General features: G+C 45.0%; 1 protein-coding gene across 4 annotated transcripts in view; it reads right to left on the bottom strand.

Moving 5' to 3' along the window:
* Positions 1 to 12,654, bottom strand: part of slc66a2 (solute carrier family 66 member 2) — a 49,143-nt gene extending 36,489 nt beyond the window's left edge. For 2 of the 4 annotated variants that reach the window (XM_078216838.1, XM_078216839.1), the window contains exons 1-2: positions 12,609 to 12,643; positions 6,075 to 6,532 (exon numbers count right to left, since the gene is read on the bottom strand). In XM_078216838.1, the coding sequence (XP_078072964.1) occupies positions 6,075 to 6,283 (209 nt within the window). In that variant the 5' untranslated portion in view covers positions 6,284 to 6,532; positions 12,609 to 12,643. Of the gene's footprint in view, positions 1 to 6,074; positions 6,533 to 12,608 lie in introns of all 4 variants that reach the window. The other 2 variants (XM_078216837.1, XM_078216840.1) reach the window with 2 other exon arrangements.
* Positions 12,655 to 17,269: the final 4,615 nt, after the last annotated feature.

The following is a 17,269-nucleotide window of genomic DNA, read 5'->3' as shown; positions in this document are numbered from 1 at the left end:
ATTTTCCATTATTAATTCCCAGCCTCACTTTCTACAGGACCAATACTCACTTTGTGAACTATTTTCTTTTTAAATTATCTATAGAAACTCTTACTGTCTGTTTTTATATTTCTAGCTAGCTTTCTCTGATAATCTAATCTTTCCTTCCTTATTAATCCTTTATTCATTCTTTGATTTTTTTAATAGCGACACAGAGTAAGAGTCGAGGAGGGAAGCTTATTGGATGGTCCTTTCAAAGAGCCAGCACTGGTTTGATGGACCGAATGGCCTACATTTGCACTATGCGATTCTATGATTTTAACAATTCTGGTAACATCTTTGTCTATTGTGCATTGTTCCCCGCTGTTTTAATATGCTTCTTGCAATGTGGAAACTAAAACTAAACTCAGTACACCACGTAACCTAACCACATACTAGAAACAGGCTAAAGGGACGATCCTTTAAAACAGAGATGAGGAGGAATTTCTTCAGCCAGAGAGTGGTGAATTTGTGGAACTCTTTGCCGCAGAAGGCTGTGGGGGCCAGGTCATTGAATGTCTTTAAGACAGAGATAGATAGGGTCTTGATTAATGAGGGGATCAGGGGTTATGGGGAAAAGGCAGGAGAATGGGGATGAGAAAAGTAACAGCCATGATTGAATGGCGGAGCAGACTCGATGGGTCGAGTGGCCTAATTCTGCTCCTATGTCTTATGGTCTTGTAGTGGAGATGCCGGCGTTGGATTGGGGTAAACACAGTAAGAAGTCTAACAACACCAGGCTAAAGTCTAACAGGTTTATTTGGTAGCAAATGCCACTAGCTTTCGGAGCGCTGCCCCTTCGTCAGGTGGAGTGGGAGATGTGCTCACAAACAGGGCATACAGAGACACAAACTCAATTTACAGAATAGTGATTGGAATGCTAATCAAGCTAATCAATGCTAATACAGCTAATCAAGTCTTAAAGGTACAGACAATGTGAGTGGAGAGAGCATTAAGCACAGGTTAATGCACAGGTCATGTCACACTATCTGTAACCCCCACAACTTGCCTGGACTTGCAAAATCTCACTAGCTGTCCTGTCTGGAGACAATACACATCTCTTTAACCTATGCTTAATGCTCTCTCCACTCATATTGTCTGTACCTTTAAGGCTTGATTAGCTGTATTAGCATTGATTAGCATTCTAATCATTATTCTGTAAATTGAGTTTGTGTCTCTGTATGCCCTGTTTGTGAGCACATCTCCCACTCCACCTGACGAAGGAGCAGTGCTTCGAAAGCTAGTGGCGTTTACTACCAAATAAACCTGTTGGACTTTAACCTGGTGTTGTTAGACTTCTTATTATGGTCTTGTAACCATGGTTTTATATAAATTTAACACTACCTCCCAGCTTTTCTATTCTAATTGTATTGAAATGAATTTCAGTACATTGCTTGCTCTCTTTACATCCTTATCAACTTGTGTTTTGACTTTCAGTAACCTCTTTTACACTAATTTATAAAGGAAGCTGATGTGTTTTGACCTAAATTTAAGCTGAACAAGGTAAAAGCATTTAATTAAAAGTTGCCTGTTAATTAGATACAGGGCATGTTGGCTTCTGTATGTACTCTCACTTTCACGTGAGGTGTCGGCGAGGATACACAACCTCCCTGAACACCCACTCAGCAGCTCCCTCTGTTAGCACTGAGGGTTCTGTCCTACTTTCTCAGGAAAATATTTCCAGCATTTTTACTTTTGTTTAATAATATATTCAAATATGCTAAAAGGTCACACAGCAAGTTTAAAGATGGTCCAGGGAATAGTGAGCCTTGAATTCAATTTTTAACCACAGCATCATGAGAACAGACAGTATAATAATATGGGCTGAAATGACCTATTCAGCCCATACAGTCCATAACAGTGATGATGTTCAACATAAACATCTCAGAGTTCAGTTTTAGAATTTGAAAGGCACGACCAACAGTGGCATAGCAATTAAAATCGAGGGATACTAAGGAGTTGAGAGATCCTGTAGGGTGAGGACTGGATCTAGGAGGTTACAGAGTTAGGGAGTAGCTCTAAAAGGGTCAAATTTTAAAATTGCAGCTTAAATGGCACACAATATTATACCACTGTGTAGTCTCACCATGTACTTGATTTATTATTGTTACATGTACTGTAACAATAATATTATTTCTTGCCTGCTATACAGTGAAAAGTATTATTTCTTGCGCGCTTTAGTGGGCGGCATGGTGGTACAGTGGTTAGCACTGCTGCCTCACAGCGCCAGGGACCTGGGCTCGATTCCCGGCTTGGGTCACTGTCTGCGTGGAGTTTGCACATTCTCCCCATGTCTACGTGGGTTTCCTCCAAGTGCTGCGGTTTCCTCCCACACTCCAAAGATGAGCAGGTTAAGTGGATTGGCCATGCTAAATTGCCCGAGTGTCAGGGGGATTAGCTAGTGCAAATACATGGAGTCATGGGGATAGGGTCTGGGTAGGATTGTGATCGGTGCAGACTCGATGGGTCGAATGGCCTCCTTCTGCACCGTAGGGATCCTATGAAATGAACCTCCATTCATTCTCCATATAACCCCATGTTCACCCTTGTGTTCATCTAACTTCTTTCAAATGTTATCCAACTCAGGGGGAGGTAGTAGTACTGTCACCGGACTAGTAATCCAGGGACCCAGGATAATCATCTGGGGACCTAGGTTCAAATCCCACCATGGCAGATGGTAGAATTTGAATTCAATTAAAAAAAGAGTATGCAGTTAAAAATAAAGAACAAAATTATCTACTCCCTTGTGGTAGCGAGAGCCATATTCTAACCACTCTCCTGATGAGTAGGTTTCTCCTGAATTCCCAATCGGATTATCAGAGACTATAGTGTATGGTGGCACAGTGGGTTCAGCACTGCTGCCTCACAGCACCAGGGACCCGGGTTCGATTCCTGGCTTGGGTCACTGTGGAGTTTGTACGTTGTCCTTGTGTCTGCATGGATTTCCTCCGGGTGCTCTGGTTTCCTCCCACAGTCCAAAAGACGTGCTGGTTAAGTAAATTGGCCATGTTAAATTCTCCCTCGGTGTACCCGAACAGGCGCCGGAGCGTGGTGACTAGGGGATTTTCACAGTAACTTGATTGCAGTGTTAATGTAAACCTACTTGTGTCATTAATAAAAAAAATTTAAATCTTACATTTATTGCCCTGTGTTTGCCCACAATTGGAAATACCTCTGCTCCTTCTACCCTGTTAAACACTCCCGGAATCATAAAGTTTTGTTCACAAAAAGCATTGTTACAAGGTCCCCTTAAGTAAATCAATAAGGCAATATGTGAAGTGATACTCTGTTCAAGCAGCCAGGAAGATCCCTGGTTGATTATTGATCTGGTTTATTTTATGCAGGACATCAGTGGAAGTCCTACAATGGGCCTCATCAATGTAGGCTATTGATATCTCAAGTAATATAATAGTGTTTTTAGAGACAGGCATAGTCTGATTTCAATATCACAATTCATCAAGCTAACGTGCTATGTGTGAATCACAGGCAGTAATTAAATATGTTTGTGGAATCGCACGCACAATTCACTGTGTGTGTGGGTACCTTAGTGTTACTGTGATAACGGCTGGAATGTTACCGGCATGCCTGCCCCAGAATCGGGGCGGAAGAGGCTCGCAGAATGGCATTCTCCGCTGGCCTCGGGTGGGATCTTACGAGCCTCGGGCGGGCGAGGCGGTAAAATTCCAGCAACTATTTCAGTATCAACTCAATCAAATTAGGCCTGACCTGGTTATTCTGCTTTTACATATCACAATCCATTCCTACATGATATGATTGCAATTTGCAGTAATTGCTCCAGTGTTAAATATATCCTGTTCAATGTTAGGTCCCGGCATTATGATTTGTCTATCATTAGTTCCCATACTCTCAATCTGGCGTTGTACTACCTGCAGAATACAGTATTTCTAATTTATGGGTAAAATGATGATGCGTAATAGGCACACACATTACAAAAACAAAGCAACATGCAGTAAGGACGCGATGAAAATTGCTGGATGATATGCCACCTTGCAGAAATGCGAGTTCGCCATCAACTTCCCTGTGACCATGGAGAAATTGCTGCATGTGTGTTGTTAAAGCTAATTAAACTTGCTGCTGAAAGTTAGGGCTGCCGTTTATTGGCGTAAGGACCCTGTTAATGGGGTCACATACTTCCAGTGGTCTTTCACTAGCTAGCAGTTCATCTGAACATGGCACCTAAAATACACCAGCATTATTAACTATGGATTTTGGCTGGGAGCGAAGTCAACACTAATTTCACTTCAGTATTTCAGAGTTTCCCCACCCCCCCCCCCGCGAAAGACTGCAGGTCCACTGATTTCCAACCAACAACCACCGTGCTTGGTGGTTGCACTGCTGCCTCACAGCGCCAGGGACCCGGGTTCAATTCCGGTCTCGGGTCACTGTCTGTGCGGAGTCTGCACATTCTCCCCGTGTCTGCATGGATTTCCTCCGGGTGCTCCAGTTTCTTCCGATGGTCCAAAGATTTACAGGTTAAGTGGTCTGGCCATTCTAAATTCCCCCTTAGTGTCAGGGGAATTAGCAGGGTAAATATGTGGGATTACAGGGATGGGGCCTGAGTGGGATTGTTGTCGGTGCTGGTTCGATGGGCCAAATGGCCTCCATTTGCACTGCAGGGATTCTATGAAACACTATAGTAATTCCACAAATAACACACATTTTAAATTGTATATATAATTATGTACAATATATAGTTTTGCCATTTAGGCAGCATGTTGGCTTTTACTTTAAAATCTAACTCGTTGAGGTGCCTTGATCCAGTAATTTCAGGATCATTATTTTTTCAGCAAACCGTGACGTGAATTCGCCACCTGAGGATTCACAGCAGTCTAGATTATGGGCCTCGTTGTCAGGAAATTAGGCATCATCGTGCTCAACTTTACATTCAGCTGAAATGACATCTCACACTGTCAGTGGTACTGAGCTGATCCTGGGTACAGGTGCACATAGGGGACTAAACTCAGTGATGCTCCCACACACAAAAAGTTCTGACACTCTGTCCATACCCACGTACAAAGTGGCAAATTCAAATACGGGAAATGTACCCAACATCTATGGAACTATAACCCCAGCAGCAAAGACACCTAGACTGTACTCAGGAAAGTTATGATGTGGAGATGCCGGCGTTGGACTGGGGTAAACACAGTAAGAGTTTTAACAACACCAGGTTAAAGTCCAACAGGTTTATTTTGTAGCAAATACCATTAGCTTTCAGAGCGCTGCTCCTTCGTCAGATGGAGTGGAAATCTCCACAAATTTCCACTCCATCTGACGAAGGAGCAGCGCTCCGAAAGCTGGACTTTAACCTGGTGTTGTTAAACTCTTACTCAGGAAAGTTAACCAGACCCACCTAATGAACATGAATCAGGGCCAGTCACAATCACGTCACTTGCACCAGGCATTGTTGAATAAAGATATTCTCACTTCATAGAATCACTACAGTGCAGAAGGTGGCCATCTGGCCCATTGAGCCTGCATCGACAACAATCCCACCCAGGCCCTATTCCCCCCCCCTCCCCCACTAATCCCCCTGACATTAAGGGGTCAATTTAACATGGCCAATCAAACTAACCTGCACATCTTTGGAGTGTGGGAGAAAACCGGAGCATCTAGAGGAAACCCACACAGACACGGGGAGAACGTGCAAACTCCACACAGACAGTCACCCGAGGCTGGAATTGAACCCGGGTCCCTGGCGCTGTGAGGCAGCAGTGCGAATCACTGTGCCACCGTGCCACCCTTCCAAGATATCATCTCTCCCCACTGCAGCAAGCAACTCCCCAACCAACAACACAATATCTCCTGGCCAGCTTTTCTTATTTTCTATTTTAAACACAACTATTTCTCAATTCATCACACTATTGGGTTGGTTGAACCTCCCCAGTGCAATCTAGAGCTCTTTGGTGACTGCTGCCGCAGTGGTCAAAACCGACAGTTCCAAAAGTACTTAGGTGTTCCACCCGGTTAACGAGAGGGTGCGGGACGGTCTGCCCAGTTGGGTGCTGGGCACAATGTTGTAAGTTAAGCAGACTCACCAAAACAATATCCTCAGTATATTGGCCACGAGCAGCACCAGGCAGACGTGGATGGAGAAACCTTCTGCGTTCTGCGTGCGTTGGATGTCCCTGTACTGAGGGATGTAGGGCACCACTCCGCCAAACACCATCGCCCCCGCTGCTATCCAAGAGGCCAGCTTGCTGACAGGCAGGGCGAACTGCTTCAGGGAGCTCAGACCCTCTTCCATTGTGGGTGTCCAACCCCTTACCACAACAACCACCACCTCCCCCAAAACACAGGAAGGTTTGGCCTGTCCTCCAGTCAGCCAAGTGGCAGTCAATTTTCAGCCGTCCAGTGCATCACTGGGCACAAGGTGCTGGGGGCTGCTTGGAGCTGCTGTGTAATTGCCGGCTGAGAACCCGACACGTCCTGAGTTGCTGTGCTCTGCTGATGTCACTGAAACATCCGGATTTCCTCAATGCCACGCCGGCAACTGCTTGAGATGAGAAAAAAAACAGAAATATTTAATGTTGGAAGTGCACGGTAAAATAATTATCCCCTTTTAATGAATCCCACCGCAAGGAAACTTGTCTAAAAAGGATTGATTGCAAAGTGCGACATGTGTGTGTGCACCAAAAGTTAGACCAAGTTACAAAAAAAAGTTTAACGTTTGAACTGCACGGAGATTTATTTTTAAAAACTACCCCCCCCCCCCGCCATTTTAATCTATCCCACCTCGAGGGGAAAAAGGGTAAAGCTAAATAGAAACTTGTTAAAAATTGATTGCAAAGTGTGTGTGGCACATACAACAAAAGTTAGACCAAGTTACAAGACGAGTCAGTTCACTTCAGTCTGTGGCCGAAGCCCTATTTCCGCATCTGAGCCAGAGAAATTATTTGCGAAGTTAATTTGCCACCACCTCCTACCCTGTCTTAAAAATCAATGTTTGCCATAAAAATATAAAGACTGCAAGATAAGATCGTGGTAGGAAATCATTAAGTCCTGATACTGCGGGCAGCACCTTCCCACCCTTCCTGCTGTGAACAATGACTTGTCCTTATCTTACACTGATGCACACGATTAAAGCATTGCAACTTCCCAGCCGACACTGATGGGCAGCATTTGGTGAGATGGCTGAGATTGTGTGTAAGGGGCGCGTGGATTTACAAGGAGTCATTTTATTTCCCTCACACATCTGGTGAGCTACCACCCTCAGCAAGGGGCCAATATCAGAAATCAAAGCACCACTGGGGCAGCACGGTAGCACAGTGGTTAGCACTGCTGCTTCACAGCTCCAGGGTCTTGGGTTCGATTCCCGGCTCGGGTCACTGTCTGTGTGGAGTTTGCACATTCTCCTCGTGTCTGCGTGGGTTTCCTCCGGGTGCTCCGGTTTCCTCCCACAGTCCAAAGATGTGCGGGTTAGGTTGATTGGCCAGGTTAAAAATTGCCCCTTAGAGTCCTGTGATGCGTAGGTTAGAGGGATTAGCGGGTAAATATGTGGGGGTCGGGCCTGGGTGGGATTGTGATCGGTGCAGACTCGATGGGCCGAATGGCCTCCTTCTGCACTGTAGGGTTTCTATGATTCTATGACACTGCTACCCCTTGGTTCGGTACTTGACAGCCATGCCTTGCCTTGCCTATGCCAACTCAAAAGGTGACAATTCTGGGGTGGAGAAACCAGGGAAGCTGCAGATTCACTCCCCAGTGGCTAAATCGATCTCAATTGGGGTGGCGGTAGGGCTAAGTCCACCGGCACTCAATTAAATTGTACTCCAGTGAAGGAATTGTCAGGGGGAGAGGGAGATACAAAGCGAGAGAAATATAGCAACCCTCAAAACAAATCTTGTACGTCCATAGGTTTACTCATTTCCAACACAACGTTCTGCTTTTGTAGTTTTATAATGAAAATATTTATCACTTCAGTGCTCTTTGTACATATTTTCCCAAAGGATGGACAACGAATGTTGGCCTATCTAGTGACACCCACATCCCATGAAAATATTTTTTTTTTAAATCTGCTTTAAGGCAAACAAAACAGACATACAAACAGATCGATTGTAAGTTTACACAGGGAACTAGGTTTCAATTTAATGACTAATTCTTCTCACAGTCAAAACTGTGGCCATTGATTTAAATGAACCGATAACTGTAATCTCTGATGCTTCCTTTCTTAGTTAAGAGCACTCTGTAAAAGGAATGAGGAGGACCAGACAAAGTGTTGCACAAATGCTATTCAGGAGTTTAAAGTTTATTTATTAGTGTCACAAGTAGGCTGACATTAACACTGCAATGACGTTACTGTGAAAATCCCCTAGTTGTCACACTCTTGTCGCCTGTTCGGGTACACGGAGGGGGAATTTAGCATGGCCAATGCACCTAATCAGCACATCTTGCAGATTGTGGGGTGAAACTGGAGCACCCAAAGGAAACCCACGCAGACACGGGGAGAACGCGCAAACTCCATACAGACAGTGATCCAAGCCGGGAATCAAACCTGGTTCCTGGCACTGTGAGGCAGCAGTGCTAAACACTGTGCCACCAAGCCTAAAAAGCAGGGTGTCAAGGCAAACTAATTGAGGCAAGTGAGTTTAGCATTGCTAATCTCCAACTTGTTACCTCTTTCTCCTTGAAGTTGTTCCTAAGAATCACCCCCTTGACTGATATCTCATGCGGCTCGCTATCAAATTTGGTTTGATAATGCTCCTGTTAAGTGTCTTGGGACATTTTACGACAGTAGAGGGAGATGGTGGTGTGGTGGTAATATCACTGGACCAGCAGTCTAGAGGCGCAGGCTGATGCTCTGGAGACATGGGTTCAAATCCCACTATGGCAGTTGAATTTGAATTCAATTAATGAATCTGGAATTTAATATAAAGCCGGTCTCAGCAATGGTGACCATGAAACTATCATCGATAAGACTTTAAAACCCATCTGGCTCACTCATGCCGCTTAGAGAAGGAAATCCACCATCCTTAGCTGGTGTAGTCTCCATGTGGGTTTGCTCTTAATTGCCCTTAGTTAGTTCAAGGGCAATCAGAGATGGGCAACAAATTCAGGCTTTGCCAGCAACACCCACATTCTGTGAATAGGGAAACTAGTGGCCAGCATAATTAAGGACCCCATGCACCCCGGACATACTCTCTTCCACCTTCTCCCATCGGGAAAAAGATACAAAAGTCTGAGGTCAGGTACCAACCGACTCAAGAACAGCTTCTTCCCTGCTGCCATCAGACTTTTGAATGGACCTACCTCGCATTAAGCTGATCTTTCTCTGCACCCTATGACAGTAACATTACGTTCTGCACCCTCTCCTTTCCTTCTCTATGAACAGTATGCTTTGTCTGTATAGCACGCAAGAAACAATACTTTTCACTGTATGCTAATACATGTGACAATAATAAATCAATTCAAATCAAAAAATCACTGGTGTATCTACACGACACGGACTGCAATGGTTCAAGGCAGCAGCTCACCGCAATTAGGGAAGGGCTGGCTGAGCCAACAACACCCACACCCAATAAATAAATAAAAAATATAAATGCAAGTTGTTATTGTGAGTGTATTTTCCTTCTTTGGAATGATTTTAGTGAAAAAACTGCTTTGTTTCCAGAGGGGAAAATATTCTCCTTCATTCATTCATTGGGTGGCATGGTGGCAAGCACTGCTGCCTCACAGCGCCAGGAACCCGGGTTAGATTCCTGGCTCGGGTCACTGTGTGGAGTTTGCACGTTCTCCCTGTGTCTGTGTGGGTTTCCTCCAGGTGCTCCGGTTTCCTCCCACACTCCAAAGATATGCGGGTTAGGTGCATTGGCCCTGCTCAATTGCCCCTTAGTGTCCCGGGATGCGTAGGTTAGAGGAATTAGCGGGGTTAATATGTGGGGTTACGTGGATAGGGTCCGGGTGGGATTGTGGTCGGTGCAGACTCGATGGGCTGAATGGCCTTCTTCTGCACTGTAGGGATTCTATGAATATAAACAAAAATAGTGGATGTAATCTGCTGTCACAGAAGTATGAAAACTCAGCTTTAAATGTTGTTGATAATCACTCTCATAACCCCATAGATGTTTTATTAAGTTAATGTTGTAATTGTTCTATTGTTCTGCTTTTCAAATGCAGCTGTCGTCACTTCAAGGCCATGAGGTGTAACTGCAGTGCCTCCCTGGCTCAGATGAAAGCCAACTGACCTCAGACAGGAGTGCAAGTTAGTTAATGATTAAACAAGGATATAATATTTTTAAGTGAATTTGAAAGCAATCAGAAGTTATTTCCTTCTGGCAAAATAAAGTTTCTCTCTCTGTTTCCCCTCCCTGTCCTTCACTTCCACTCTACCCTGAGGCCCAACCCCTTCCCTCCTCTGCCCCGCTCAACAGAGAATGTCCCCCCCCCCCAGTCTCCGACTGTTCACCAACACATCCGAGGATCCACACTCCCAACACCCGGGGATGAATTTCCAATGGCCCGTGGCACTGGGACTGGAGGTACGGAGACCAAAAACGAGAGAAAAATCAGAGTCACGGAGCCTCCACTGTGAAAATCGGCTGCAAACGTTGACAGTGCCAGTTAGCGCTGGGTGGAGGGCTTTCCCTCTGTTCAGTGAGGGTTCTAATCCTCCTGCTCTCTTATTTATTTGATCAGTGACCAGGGATTGAGGCTCCTTTATGCCTCCATACATATTGCAGCTACTCTCACCTCTGACAGTCCATGGGCGTACCAATTTGTCAGTGCCAGAGGACATCTTACTCTCTCTCTAAATTCAGGAGACTTTCTGCCCTGATCAATTGGATGGGGCTCCTGCAGGTGGCCATTCACTTCACCCTCTGGGTTCTGCTGCTGGAATTTGTGGGTCCATAACCCACATTTCATTCCGGTGGAGTGATTGGGACCCCAGAACGAAAATGCAGCCACCAGTTTCCTCCAGCCCCCTCCTCCGTCCCCACCCCCATCCACCTACGTTTCTCCATCCTCTCCCCCAAACTCCCACTCCAAGATCCTGCTCACTCTTCATCCATCTGCCTTGCACCTTCTCATTACTCCTCCACCAATTTCTTCCTCCCCCTCCTTCCTCCCTCTCCCTTCTGTCTATCCTTCTATCTCTTCTTGATACCTTTTCCTCCTTCCTCCCTTTTCCTCTCTCACCCCTCCCACTTTCTCTCCCTCCCCTCCCACTTTCTCTCCCTCCCCTCCCACTTTCTCTCCCTCTCCTCCCCTCCCACTTTCTCTCCCTCCCCTCCCCCACCTCTTTCCCCCCTCCTCCTCACACTCACCATTTCCACTATTGGTCACATACATTCTTCTTTCCCCCCCCCCCCCTCTCTCTTACACGCATGCCCTTCATCTCTCTCACCCTTTCCCTTCTCTCCATCTCTATTTCTTTCACTCACAGTCATCCTTTTCCCTTTCTATTTCTCTCTCTCTAAATGTATCTATTGCCCACTCACTCTCTTTCTATTTCTATTTATCTACCTCTCTCTTGCACTCAGCCCTCCCCCTCCCTATCTCTCTTTGTTTCTCTCTATATCTTTTTCACTCTATTTCTTCTCTATCTGTTTCTCCATCTGACTCTCTATTTTTCACCCTCCCTATTTCTTTCTCTCTCTCTCTTATTTTTCTATATCCATTTTTCTCAGTTTCTTGTTTTCTCTCTATCTCTCTCTCACACACTCTACTTCTCCTCTATTTCTCCCTCTCTCTACTTCTCCCTATCATTCCCCCTCTCTCTCTGTTTCGCTCTCTATCACTGTTTCTCTCACTCTCTATTTCCCTCTCTCATTCTCTCTATTTCTGTCTCTATTTTTCTCTCTCTACCACTCTATTTCTATCTGTTTCTCTCACTCTCTATTTCTCTATCACTATTTCTGTCTCTCTCTATCACTCTATTTCTCTGTCTCTCACACTCTCTATTTCTCTCCCTATCTCTATTTTTATCTCTCTCTCTCTTATTCTCTATCTCTGTCTCTCTATTTCTCTCTCTAGCACTCTATCTCTATCTCACTCTATCTCTCTCTATCACTCTATTTCTATCTGTTTCTCACTGTCTCTCTATCACTCTACTTCTCTCTCACTCTATTTCTCTCTCTCTCTCACTCTATTTCTGTCTCTCTCTATTTCTCACTCTCTCTCTCTGTCTCTCTATTTCACTATATCTCTCTATTTCTCTCTCTATCACTCTATCTCTATCTCACTCTATCTCTCTCTATCACTCTATTTCTATCTGTTTCTCACTGTCTCTCTATCACTCTATTTCTCTCTCACTCTATTTCTCTCTCTCTCTCACTCTATTTCTGTCTCTCTCTATTTCTCACTCTCTCTCTCTGTCTCTCTATTTCACTATATCTCTCTATTTCTCTCTCTATCACTCTATCTCTATCTCACTCTATCTCTCTCTATCACTCTATTTCTATCTGTTTCTCACTCTGTCTCTGTCTCTCTATCACTCTATTTCTCTCTCTCTCACTCTATTTCTGTCTCTCTCTATTTCTCACTCTCTCTATTTCACTATCTCTCTCTATCACTCTCTCTGCCTGTGTCTCTCTATTTCACTCTCACTCTCTCTCTCTATTTCTCACACTCACCCTTTCCCATTTCCGCTCCTTCAATGGACACCAGGCCGGCCCTCCTACTGCGCATGCTCCTCTGGTCCGGCACTGGTGCCGCTGGGTCCTAGCGCCCTCAGCGAGCAAGGATAGTGACACCCAAGAGGACAGAGATAGGGTGGGGGTGGATCTGCATATCAGCCCTACAGGCATCTCCATGATAATTCAACCTATAATAATATTTTTTAAAAGTCTAAAACAAACGAAAAGAGCTTATAACATACTTTTCTTCCTTCACTCAATTAACTTAAGTTGAGAGAAAATTAATTTATTAGTGTCACAAGTAGGCTTACATTAACACTGCAATGACGTTAATGTGAAAATCCCCTAGTTGCCACACTCCGGCGCCTGTTCGGGTACACTGAGGGAGAATTTAGCATGGCCAATGCAACTAACCAGCACGTCTTTCAGATTGTGGGAGGAAACCGGAGCACGCGGAGGAAACCCGCACAGACATGGGGAGAACGTGCAGACTCCGCACAGACGGTGACCCAAGTCGGGAATTGAACCTGGGTCCCTGGTGCTGTGAGGCAGCAGCACTAACCACTGTGCCACCGTGCTGTCCATTTTTTCACAATTCTTCCACAAAACGTTTAACAATCAGTTTAGAAGGTAGAGAACAGCAGATCCTTTCGGAACAAGCTGCGGTAGCTTACAACATCAGTGGTGAACCAAGAATGCTCACTGTTTGTTGCTTTGTTGATGGCAGCTGACAGCAATTTTGGGAGATTTTGAGCAGGGACTTGCTCTAACGTGGTACTTGATCCCAATGTGATGCACTCTGTTTCTTTCAGCTGTCCATATGGCTGGCCTCACAGTGCCAGGGACCCGAGTGCTTTGGGTGACTGTCTGTGTGGAGTTTGCACATTCTCGCCATGCCTGCGTGGGTTTCCTACAGTTTCCTCCCATGGTCCGGAAGATGTGTGGGTTAGGTTGATTGGCTATGGTAAATTACCCATTACTGCCAGGGGGATTAGCAGAGTAAATATGTGGGGATATGGGGATAGGGCCTGGGTGGGATTGTTGTCGGTGCAGAATTGATGGGCCGAATGGCCTCCTTCTGCATTGTAGGGATTCTACAATTCGTTAATGAGAACAATTCCTCCACAGAACGCACAAAACGTCCATAGGCCATTGCTCCTCGCTAAGGTTATCTGCAAGATAAGATCATTTTCTGTGCTCCACTGCTGTGGGTTTATTATATAAAGCAGAACATTGATTACACTGCAATAATGGTATTTCCAACTAGGTTTCGGCATTGGCAAATGTGTCTGGCTCTTCAAATCAAAATTTGGTTTATCTACTGGCATGATAATTTTAGTTGGGGTGCTCATAAGAAGACCTCCCAATTTCACAGCGCTAGGGACCTGGGTTCAATTCCCGGCTTGGGTCACTGTCTGTGTGGAGTTTGCACGTTCTCCCCATGTCTGCATGGATTTCCTCCGGGTGCTCCAGTTTCCTCCCACATTCTGAAAGACATGCTGGTTAAGTGCATTGACCCGAACAGGCGCCGGACTGTGGCGACTAGGGGAATGTCACAGTAACTTCATTGCAGTGTTAATATAAGCCTTACTTGTGACTAAGAAATAAACTTTACTTTTACTTTACTAACCCCTGTCATTTCCCCATCTTAAGTTGCCAAGCCATGGTGACACAGTTTTGACCGTATGGTTACATTCAAGTGAACAATTGGAGGCTGAAACTTGACAGTTGATTAATCAGACATTGTGATATTTAAGGAACAAGCGTTGAAACAGCTAGAATAAGCTATTGAAGAGTGGGAGGGGATGAGGCTGAAGGGTAAAACTATATCCCATTGTTTTGAACTTTAATTGATTAGATTTGAGTTTCAATTGTTGATTCGAAGTGTTGCACTCATTTTTCTTGTGTAAAATGAACCCTGCTTCTGGCACAATGAACAGTCTAGGGATTTTCTTTCTACATTGAAGGTGCTATATAAATGTGAGTTGTGGAAATACTGTTCATTTTGCTCAGAATCAGACCATTAAAATGTGGGAAATGGATCTAAACTGTATCGAGGAATAATCATAGAATCCCTAACGTGAAGGAGGTCATTCAGCCCATTGAGCCTGCATCGACAGCAATCCCACCCAGGCCCCAGCCCCGTAACCCCACAGATTTATCCTGCTAATCCCCTGACACTAGGGTCAATTTACCATGGCCAATCAACCTAACCCGCACATCTTTGAAATGTGGGAGGAAACCAGACCACCCAGAGGAAACCCACGCAGACACGGGGAGAGCGTGCAAACTCCACACAGGCAGTGACCCGAGGTGGGAATTGAACCTGGGTCCCTGGCCGTGTGAGGCAGCAGTGCTAACTACTGTGCCACCGTGCTGCCCCTTTTCTTAACTTTTGAGAGTCTGTTCAGGGACTCACCTTACAGGATCCACAATAAGGTTGTAGACAATGCAATAGAAATGTATGCTTTGTGATAAACCTGAAAGGGGAATCAGTTCAGACATTTGTTTCAGAATGCCTTTAAAGTGTTTTCTGTGTCCTCCCCTGGAACATTGGCCACCTGAGAGTTGAGAAAACATTGGATGGGGCTGTTTTCAGCCATCCAGACACCAATGTCCAGCCCAGGGATGTCTGCGGTGAGCATCCCTGCAGTAAAATCATAGCAGCATTAAAAAGAATTATTTCTTCTAAAATTTCCTTTGCACATTTTTGTCTTCTCGAAAATTAGTAAAATTGTACTCATTAGTAAATTATAATAATCTTGGTAATTGACAAATCTAAGCTTCAAATGTCTACAAGTAAAATCGATATAGTGTTCTTTCCCTGACTGATTCAACTTGTCCAAGTCATTGAGTTCCCTAATTCTTCCCCACTGGCTAAAGTTATTCTGATTCAGGCGTCAATTGTGTAAAAGCACTTCGGTATCACAAAAGGATGCTTTCGTTAGGGACTAAACCAGTTAACCAAGTGTGTGTTCATGTCCCTCCCTTCCACAGAGAGCTCAAAGCATGGTAATGCTGCTTATAGGACCGAAAGTGTTAAGTAAAAACCAGTAACAATGGTACAAGCCAAACATAGAAACTAGAAGCAGGAGTAGGCCATTCGGCCCTTCAAGCCTGCTCTGCCATTCATTATGATCATGGCTGATCATCAAACTCAAGAGCTATATCTAATTTCTTCCTGAAATCAGAAAACGTTTTGGCCTCAACTACTTTCTGTGGTAGTGAATTCCACACATTCACCACTCTCTGGGTGAAGAAATTTCTCCTCACTTCAGTTCTAAAATGTTTGCCCCTTAATCTCAAACATTGACCTCTAGTTCAGGACTCCTCCACCATCGGGAACAGTGGGACAACATTTGACAGGCAGTTATCTGTCTATGTTCCTGTCCATTTGCAAATCCAGTAAGAAGTCTCACAACACCAGGTTAAAGTCCCACAGGTTTATTTGGTAGCACAAGCCACTAGCTTTCGGAGCACTGCTCCTTCATCAGGTAAGTGGGAGTTCTGTTCACAAACAGGGCATATAAAGACACAAACTCAATTTACAAAATAATGGTTGGAATGCGAGTCTTTACAGGTAATCAAGTCTTAAAGGTACAGACAATGTGAGTGGAGAGAGGGTTAAGCACAGGTTAAAGAGATGTGTATTGTCTCCAGCCAGGACAGTTCGTGAGATTTTGCAAGCCCAGGCAAGTCATGGGGGTTACAGATAGTGTGACATGAATCCAAGATCCCGGTTGAGGCCGTCCTCATGTGTGCAGAACTTAGCTATCAGTCTCTGCTCAGTGACTCTGCGTTGTCGTGTGTCATGAAGGCTGCCTTGGAGAATGCTTACCCGAAGATCAGAGGCCGAATGCCCGTGACCACTGAAGTGTTCCCCAACAGGAAGAGAACACTCTTGCCTGGTGATTGTCGAGCGGTGTTCATTCATCCGTTGTTGTAGCGTCTACATGGTCTCCCCAATGTACCATGCCTCGGGACATCCCTTCCTGCAGCATATAAGGTAGACAACGTTGGCCGAGTTGCAAGTGTGTGTACCGTGTACCCGGTGGATGGTGTTCTCACGTGAGATGATGGCATCCGTGTCGATGATCTGGCACGTCTTGCAGAGGTTGCTGTGGCAGGGTTGTGGGGTGTCGTGGTCACTGTTCTCCTGAAGGCTGGGTAGTTTGCTGCGGACAATGGTCTGTTTGAGGTTGTGCATCTCCACATCATTTGCAAATCACCATAAACACTTCTGGGGTTTGCCTTCAAATACCAACAATCACGATCGGGCTCAGAATGACATGAAAACCCATTTAAGATTGTCATTTGGGTTCGCAGTGTGGCTCACTTATGTGTGCTGGAAGCCACATATATTCACACACAGGGCCCTGTCCTTTACAAGCAGAAGGAAGATGTCCACCTTTGCCTATCTTTTCAATGAAAAAAAGCTGAGGGAACTGTCATTCCCTGGCTCATTCTCCAGGGCAATGTCTTGACCAATCAGAGAGCATGCCAACCAATCAGTACTCTCTTCTCGTGCAGTATAAATTGTTGTTCCCCCATTACAGTTTGCTCATTTCTTGTGAGCTATCCTGATGTGAGCAGGACAAAAAACTTTGATAGCATGTCTTTTTTTCTCAGCATTCGGTGGATTGGCGATGCTAAATTGC

The sequence above is a fragment of the Mustelus asterias genome, chromosome 7, assembly GCF_964213995.1.
Source record: "Mustelus asterias chromosome 7, sMusAst1.hap1.1, whole genome shotgun sequence".
Classification (NCBI taxonomy): Eukaryota; Metazoa; Chordata; class Chondrichthyes; order Carcharhiniformes; family Triakidae; genus Mustelus; species Mustelus asterias.
The sequence above is the reverse complement of the archived record's forward strand: the minus strand, read 5'-3'. Positions and strand labels throughout refer to the sequence as shown.